Source organism: Nicotiana tomentosiformis, chromosome 6 (assembly GCF_000390325.3).
Source record: "Nicotiana tomentosiformis chromosome 6, ASM39032v3, whole genome shotgun sequence".
Taxonomy (NCBI): domain Eukaryota; kingdom Viridiplantae; phylum Streptophyta; class Magnoliopsida; order Solanales; family Solanaceae; genus Nicotiana; species Nicotiana tomentosiformis.
In genome coordinates this window covers 20,405,707-20,414,576 of record NC_090817.1, presented here as the reverse complement: position 1 = coordinate 20,414,576, position 8,870 = coordinate 20,405,707, and the positions used below count along the sequence as shown (strand labels likewise).

At 31.8% G+C, this 8,870-nt stretch overlaps 1 protein-coding gene across 2 annotated transcripts; it reads right to left on the bottom strand.

Annotated features, from left to right (window-relative positions):
• Window positions 1-3,816: 3,816 nt before the first annotated feature.
• On the bottom strand, window positions 3,817-7,669 carry LOC104090277 (basic leucine zipper 61-like). 2 transcript variants are annotated; one of them, XM_009595344.4, is made up of 5 exons: window positions 6,972-7,669; window positions 6,129-6,219; window positions 5,877-6,003; window positions 4,632-4,812; window positions 3,817-4,160 (listed from the first exon to the last, which is right to left on the bottom strand). In XM_009595344.4, exons 1-4 carry the CDS (start codon window positions 7,514-7,516, stop codon window positions 4,658-4,660), a joined length of 918 nt encoding a protein of 305 aa, XP_009593639.1. In that variant the 5' UTR covers window positions 7,517-7,669; the 3' UTR covers window positions 3,817-4,160; window positions 4,632-4,657. The 2 variants fall into 2 exon arrangements, with proteins under 2 accessions (XP_009593639.1, XP_018624287.1); XM_018768771.3 differs by having other exon boundaries at window positions 4,080-4,155; window positions 6,972-7,637.
• Between the last annotated feature and the right edge of the window lie 1,201 nt (window positions 7,670-8,870).

Sequence of the window (8,870 nt, the reverse complement as noted above, 5' to 3'; positions counted from 1 at the left end):
GGTGTCTGAACAGGTTTTACCTCGAGGCACAGGGTTCGAGATGACCAAAAGAAGAATTTCGCGATCTAGAATAAAGAAAATAAAACAAAAGGAAGTGAATCCAAAATGCAGAGGCGGATGAAAAGATGTGGATTACTCAAGACGGCTGAAGTTACGAGCTTTACATTTCCCGTTTTGATCAAGTAGAAGAATGAACTAGCACCTGCAGCTAGCAAGCATCAAGGTTCAGATCAGAGTTTGCGTGAAAAACCAGTCAAGACTCAAGATCAAGTTTTAGAAGACTTATAAATAGGAATCTTGTAACTCATAGCTGATAGGTTTGTTTAGTTTCTTTTGATTTTGATGTAATAACAGAACCACAGACTGGAGCCTCGACGAAACCTCACTCAACTCTCCAACTCATCATTCCATCACTCTTCTTGAACTACACGCGACATGATTCCCCTATAACCCGGGATATTTAGGTTGTCCAAAACTAGTACTCGGTTGCACTCTATCTTTTATTTCTTTTCCTTTTGAATAACGGTTTGATCAAAAATTAGTCACATGGCTCACCTAATCTTTGCCTGAAAACGCTTCATGTTTTCAAGTAAAGAGGGGTAGCTGTGAGCACCTAATAGTTTTACTATATTTGAATTTTTATCACCTTTTATTATGTAAATATTTTTAGAAATTTAATATATTTTTTTTAGCTTTGTTACACTTTTTTATATATAGGGTAAAAAATAGAAATTAAAAAAAAAAGAAAAAGTAAAATAAGTGAAAAATAAAAAAAAGTAAAGTAAAAAAAGTGGAAAATTTAAAAAATAAAAGTAAAGAAAAGTGGGGAATTTATTATTTTAAAAAAGAAGAAAAATAGATAGTGGGAATTTTAATTAAAAAAATAATAAAATAATAAAATAATTTTAAAAATAATAAAAATCTGAAAAAATTCCGAATATTGTTTTCTATAAATAGAAGAGAAAATGTGAAGAGAAAAAGGAGAGAGGAAGAGGGAGGAGAGAATTGAAAAAAAACTTATTCTTTTGCGTTAAGGAAATTTCTACTGGTTTCATTCTTTATTCCTCTTTCTTTCGAAAAATTCAGCAATTCATCACCCTATTTAAGACCCCAAAATGCCTCAAATTCAAGTCTAAAAACACCTTGTGAAGATTTATTGGTAGTCATCTCTCTCACGCCAAAAACCAGCAGCCTCACGAGATACAGTCGAGTTTCGGTCCGGGCTCGAATTTTAGAAGGTTCATTGCTAGATTTTCTGCTCATTTGCGATTTGCCCTTGGTTTGGTGTACTTGTTTGGCTTAGAATTAATTTTACATTAATCAAGTTCTGAAAAAAATTTTTGCTTAAAGGTTCATTACTTATCCTCTCTTTGTTAATTATTTCATTATTTTGTGTGATGTTCTTATAGACGTTCATGTGATAATTTTTTGTATTGTTTTATTTATATACATTGTCATGTTGTAGTTTCATTTTTACATGTTTCAAGTTATTTGTCAACGGATTATTTGAATAGGATTTCATCTTAATTAGATTTGCTATTTAGAATTAAGAATAAAGATCTTGCCATATTAATGGGCCATGCGTGAGTTCAAGTAAGTTAACAAAAAATGAGTTACGACATTTAATAGAAAAGAAAGAATTAGACATGGGTTGGATTGAGTATAAATCTGTCAGGCCCAATAATTTTTGTCACTAAATTAATAATTAGTCTATTCTTCCATAATAGATAAATGTCTCATAATTTCAAAGATAGAGTAGTAAGTTGTAAATATTTCTAAGTGTGGATAACTTGTCAATACTTTAAATAGTTAAAATATTTTCCGACTTCCAAATAATTTCCTATCCATAAACTCTTGGTCTTACAATAATTTCAAATTAGTTAGGGAAATAATACAAGTGCGCGTTCACGTGACTTGACCAATCAACTTCGAATAATAATAAGTGTGTTATTGATTGTGTACATGTACGTATGACATGATTCTTGACGCCAAAAAAAAAATGAGTACACGTACGCGTGACTTCTTTCAAGATAATTTTCATAAATATAATCAAGCAATAAAAGCGGACATAGGTAAAACATGAGAACCAATAAAATACAGGTTATCCAAAAATAATATAAGCCAAATGTAGTCAATAAAGCGACCGTGCTAGAACCACGGGACTCGGGGAATGCCTTATACCTTCTCCCCGGTCAATAAAATTTCTTACCCGGACTTTATTTTCACAGACCAATCAAATCTTCCTTTGATTAGGGATTCAAATAAAAGGTGCCTTGGAACACCCCAAAAATCAATTGCAAGTGGCGACTCTGTAAATAAAATAACCCATACTCAAATTTGTCAATTTAATTGGAAAAACTCTATAACCCACAACAATCCATAAAACACATATATCCTTTGGGGGTATAAAAGGGGTGTGACACTCCTGTCTAACTTATATTCCAGATAGATGTTGTATTTTATTATATTTCATAGTTGATACTCATGCAATTGTGACACCGATTTTGGGAGGTTCCTACAGGTTGTTCATCATTGTAGTTCGTGATATATTATCATTCACCCTTTAAATTCTATTTCATGTTATCTAATTAATGAAAAGTTATTATTTCAAATTACTAAAATGAGTAAGTAAGTTGATAGATCACTGTTGGCTTACCTGACGGCAATGTTAGGTGCCATCACGACCTTTAGCGGATTCTGGGTCGTGACATTAGGAGGTCTTTAGGGTATTAACTCTTCTGATTTTGTTCCTCTAGCTCTTGACAAGTGAAAATCCTGGCAAAAATATTCACGACCCTCTAGACTTGATAACTTTATTTAGTTCCCCCTTAAATTTCACGTGGTTTTTAATACCCCCATGAAAACATTTGATAGTCTTGACCCTCCTAGATGCTAATGTGGTAAAGAACGTGAATACAATCTCTTTTAGGTGCGTGGGCGGGAAGAAAATCAAAAAATTAGCCTCCAAATGGGGTATTTTTCAAATATTGATTGTCACATAATTAACTAGAATGATTTATTTGTTTCAATTGTATTTCTCATTTTTTTTTTCTTAATATAATTACATATTTTTTCCCAATTGTATTTTTTTAAACAAAATAAATATATATTTCAACTATGTATTTCTTATCTTTTCTTCCTGTCCAAATCTACAAAATGTTATTGAAACTCCATTTATTTTAGCCACATAAGAAGAAGATTTAGCCAAAGTAATGAAATTTAAATGGTATATTTTTTACAAAATGAAACAAGTACTGTGTATTTCTATTTTTATTTTCATGCAATGATTATTTATTTAAACTATGCATTTTTCTTCTTTTTTTTTTTGTAAAATTCGCAAATATTTGGTCGCAATTTTACTATTCTTAAGTAAATTTTTTATTTAGGCCAATAATGGAGTTCCAACCACGTAATTTTTATTTTATTTTTTAAGATGCAATGATAATATTTTCTAACTATGTATTCCTTTTTTCGTGACCAAATATGTAAAAGTAACCTAATTAAAATATTATTATCTTTAGTCAAATAAAAAATTATAGTCAAGATAATGTTATTTGAAGTTATTTATACAGATTTTAGTATAAAAAAATAATTTAAATAGTTGGTGAACTTAAAAAGATAAAAATATATAATTTTATTGTAAAAAATGCCACATTTTCAAAAATATTATGTGGCAGCGCGTGTGTCACACTCCCATGGATTGTCAGCGTCCAGGAGGGTCGAGGCTAGAAATTGCCAAGTTTAGAAGTGTATAAAACAACGTGAAGTTTAAGGGGAAACTAAATAAAAGTTTGTGAAGTTTTGGGGTAAAGACTATTCTGCCGAAAATCCTTTTTTCTTTCCTGGACACAACCCAATACAAAATTCCACATGCTATTTCAATAATAAAAAGTTCTTGTAGGTGCGACTGTAGGAAAAATGAATTCAACAATAAGAAAATAAAACGAAAAGATCAGAATAAAAATGACACACCTATGCCTAATTAAGCAGTAAAACAAGCTTCTTTTGGTCCCTGAAAATGAGAGATCATTTCAGAGATCCAAGTGATCTTATCCTGTCAGATTCCCTCATAAAGGAAATTTTCATGGTGGATCCAATAACACATGAATATGATAAGTGCCTCTCCTCTGCTATCAGTCATAAGTCTATTTTGTTCTGCACTGTAAGACAAACCAATTATGTTAATACACTAATTAATTATTTGGCGCTTATGGATGATTAATCTGAATTTTTTTTAAAGTTAATTAGTGTTTCCAAGTTGAAACTCAGATATTTAGTTAGAATTAAATAAAATTTAGTATGAGTTGTAATTGGTATATCAAAGTTATCAAGGAGTACTTTTTAAAATATAAATCAGTTAGAATTCATTTTGAGTTAAATCTTGAAAAGCGAAAATTGGCAAACATTCGATACAAATAAAATATTTCTTACTTTGGTACTGACTAGTGAATGAAGACCAAATGATCTTCTTTCTTCATTAACATGACAATTATGTTCCTTTTTTTTTTTGTAATTTCTTCTAATCTCTTCGCCTTTTTAATTTTCATTTACTTTTCGCAAACATTAGAATTTCTTTTTAATTACAAAAAAAAAAAAAAAAAAAGGAGGGGGGGGGGGGGGGGTTGGTTTACCTAGCTGAAGAATTACAAAGGAGGGATTAATTGACAAGCTGCACTTTCATCTCAATAGCACTGGAATCTGCAACGGGTGGTTGTGACTTTGATTGTGTACCGTTTTCCATCTGCTTGAGGTTCTGTTGGTAATAAATTTGCCTCAACCTCTCTATTTCTCGTTTCAATGCTTCTTGATGAGCTATATATTTCACGAGAGGAAAATATAACGATATAAGTGAAGACTAAGTAACCCTCTTATTCCAAAATCAACATCAGTCATTAATATTAAGTGTAGATCGATCATGAAAAATGAAAATTAGATCTAAGGGTGATCTGGAAATCGAATAATGCAATTGATCACCCTGAAGTGTAACAAACTAATTAAGCCTCCACTAGTAGTAAGTATTTTTTTTTTTTTACGACTAACACTTTATAAACACACAATTTTTTCCAAATTGGAGGGGTTCAGTGTTGTCTTTTTCTAGGAGGATCATAAACTCAAACATAGCTTACTATGGAACTTTCATAAATTTAGTGATCCATTTAGTTTTGTTCATAATCAATTAGTCATAGATAGGATAACTTCACTTCTGATCCCACAACTACTGACAAATTCTATTTTTGGTTCTAGTGATATTTGCCTTATAAGCAATTAATTTTATAATTTGCAAAATTGTATATTTTTAGTCTCGTTACATGTTGTATCATCATTTACCCGTTGGTTGACTATCGACGCAGTGAGAAAAAAAACAGCTAACGTACCTAGATACTCGTTATGTCCCAAAAACAAAGGGTATTGTTTGGATTTAAAAAGTCAAACTTTTTAATTCTGACTTTAAATTCAGATATAAAATCTTTAAATTTTGTTGAAATACAATTTACATAATTGAAAACTACGTAAAAGATACTACGTCATAATAATTAACAATTCAAAATATTTAAAAGGGGTATTATCACTTTTAGCCTGCACCAGAAACTATTTACATCTGGTAACCGAAAAAGTATATAAAACTTGTATAATTTTGTATAACATACAGAATGTATATATATAAAAAAAAATACGCAAATTTTATTTATTTTTTCGGTCATTATTTTTACAGCAGCTATACAGTGTCATTTTTCCTATTTAAAAGGCATATGAAAAAATTGTGATTAAAAAAAAATTACTTGACTCTGAAATTCGAATAGTGTCATATAAATTAGGACTGAGGAAGTATAAAATATTGTACAGATTGAAAAAAAAAAAAAAAGAAGAAAATTTACCATCTTTAAACAATTTATCTTGGGCAAGAGCTGCGATTCTTTGCCTGAGGGCACTATTGTCAACGTTTAGAACCAAACGTTGATGGTCCAGAAATGCAACTCTTGGTGACAATACCGAAACTTCAGCCTTCAAAAAAACAGAATAAAAAAGGGGCCAATTCAGAAATATTCTAAATGAAAATCTCCAAAGAAATTAAACAACTTGAATTACTGTTAGTAGAAAAGAAAAATTCTCTGAATTATTTTACATACTTGAAGTGTGCTAACACTACGTTCCAGCTCCGACACGTACTGCAGTTTCCTCACCCGTGATCTTTGTGCCGATTGTCTGTTTGCCAATATCCTGACATTCAATTAAATACAAGATTTATCTTACTATAGAATAAATAAATGTTGAAAATAATTTGGCTTGCTTTAAATGGTTATTTGTTTTATTTTCATATTATTACTTTTAAGTTTTAATAATTGGGAAATTATGTTTAGTTACCTTTAGATGATCTCATAGCGTAAACAATTTCTAACCTTAGTACTATTAAAAAGAGACCTTGTCAAATATACCACTATTCATGATTATACTCCATTCCACATGCAGAGAGCCAGATATAGAGACAAACAAACATAACATTTCAGTTTAGTCATAAACGAGTATATCTGTACTTTATATGCTTAAAATACGTATCATAACAATCAATACTCCAAAATAAATAATTCATTATTTTTAATTTACGTGACACACTGTACTTTTTAATTCATTACAAAATGAATAATACTTTTAAGTATGAAAATAATTAATTTTAAAATTTCGAAAATCACAAGTTTCAAGAATTTTACAATCACAAGTTTCAAGAATTTTACAATCACACGTATGCTCTTACATGTTTTGAACTATAAATTTCAAAAATCTTTAATTCTTTCTTAAAATTTGTGCCACTCAAATTATGTCACAACTCACAATAATTAAAAATTAGAAGGGAGGGAGAGTAACATAATACGGTCTCCAAGCAAAAAATGAGAATTACCTTAATTAGAAAATATCAAAGCATGATGTAGGAATAATGAATAATGATATGTATGTGTCAAAAATAAATGGTATACCTTTTAATTCTCTTAGGATCAACAACCTTTTCACAAGAATATTCAACACTTGCATGAGTAGCTGTTGGTTCCTCAGTAGTCTTGCATGAGCTTTGAACTTCCTCATTAAGCTGCTGCATTTGATCACGGTCGCCGCCGCCTACAATCATCCTTTTATTATCATCATTAACATTGATGTAATCAGACGGCGACGACGGGTTCGAACACGACATATTGTCGTGTTCATCGTCGTTAAACATGGACATGATCTGCTGCTCATCATCAAACCTCTCAAATTCCTCATTACCAGTACTGGTTCCTCCCGAACCCGGAGTTGATGATAGCCTTCTGCATTCCTCCACCATTGGAGTCTCCAAGAAAGCAATGGAATCGCTCATTGATCTCCGGTGGGACCCGCGTTTCGTCGAAAAGTCGAGGAATTCGTCCGCCCATAAAGGGTTATTGTTAGCAGCAGTTGCATTGGGAGATAAGTTGTCCATTTTCTGAAGTGAAAAATCAGGCCAATTTGGTGTCATGTTAGGCACTCTTGGAGGTAACTGTGCCATTTTCCTTTCTTACTAGCTGGAAAAATGGGAGTTTCAAGAATGTAGCTAGAAAACCAAACTAGAAAAGAACATATACAGAGACATTAATTCATGATAATTATATGATATCGACATTGTCATGAGACCATATGTATAACTTTGATTTGTCTCATTAACGAGCAAATTAAACTGTCACGTTTCTTTCTCTCCAATAATGATCATTTCACCAAAATTAAGGGGATGGTGGGGTCACATGGGGGGGGGTTTGAGACAGCTATAGAACAGCTGGTAGGAAGTTTGAGTCTCAACTGTATTACTGGAAAGTAGGACTAGTTTAATATATAGGGGACTTACACCACATGTGCCCTTGTGCTCATCACTCATCTCATAAAGCCTCTGGCTTCTTTTTCTTTCTTTCTTTTCTTTTTTTGTAATTTCAAAAAAACTCGTAGTACTGTTTTGTAATGGCCTAATACTAAATTAGATTTCGTGGATGGTCATGGAATTAACAGGTCAAATCATAATTCTAAACTTTGCAACAATAAAGAATCTCTATATTTTGCATAAAAAAGTTCGTTAACCAAATGCTAGAAATGATGACTTAGCTGTAAGATAAGATAAAATTGTCAAATAAGCACCCACGGGCAACATACCATATTCATAGAAATAAATATTAAATTCCTTAAGATTGTTGTTTCCCGTCAATATAGCTGTATTTGTAAATAATAATTCTAATTCTGCAAAATATAAATTTACGTAATAAAACAGTAAATAATTCGAGCCCACTGAATTCACAGTGTTTCCTTAAGGAATTTAATCCCCTCCTAGTACCCAAGGTAATGGATTATTTCCTCCCAGGATAGAACGAATAACACACTGGTGTAGCGGTACTTCAAACCCCAGTGTTTCAGCGAACACAAAGTTCGGTAGCAAATCACACTTACAGTTGCTTTGTTTGAAGTTAAAAACAATGCAGAACGAAGGAGTATATACTCAGAAAAACGTATGGAAGTTCTGAGAGGAAGGAGTGCAATGTATAGCCAATTGTATGTTGAGTTCTTGGTAATTTCAGTTGAGTTCCGAGTGTTTCACTTCAACATTTGCTGCTCCTATTTATAGCAACCAAGAGGGAGTGCAAGCCAAACGTCCACCCTTCATGGTGGAGCAAGCATTACATTCATGGTGGAGCAAGCACTTCATGGTGGAGCAAGCACTTCATGGTGGGAAGACCATTATCCGGCTGCCAATGATCAAATACACGGATTGGAAAATATCCGTTACAAATACGGATAATCTTACGTTAATATTTACTATTAACAAATAAATTTGGTCCAAAAAATTAATCAATCAATCGATCATTTGACCAAATCCAAAT

What these genes read in the sequence shown, in the direction of transcription:
- LOC104090277 (XM_009595344.4), bottom strand. Translation starts at nt 7,516, where the DNA reads ATGGCACAGTTACCTCCAAGAGTGCCTAACATGACACCAAATTGGCCT. An exon ending in GATCCTAAGAGAATTAAAAG is followed by an intron (nt 6,220 to 6,971) that starts GTATACCATTTA and finishes ATTGAATGTCAG; the next exon opens with GATATTGGCAAACAGACAAT. An exon ending in GTAGTGTTAGCACACTTCAA is followed by an intron (nt 6,004 to 6,128) that starts GTATGTAAAATA and finishes GTTTTTTTGAAG; the next exon opens with GCTGAAGTTTCGGTATTGTC.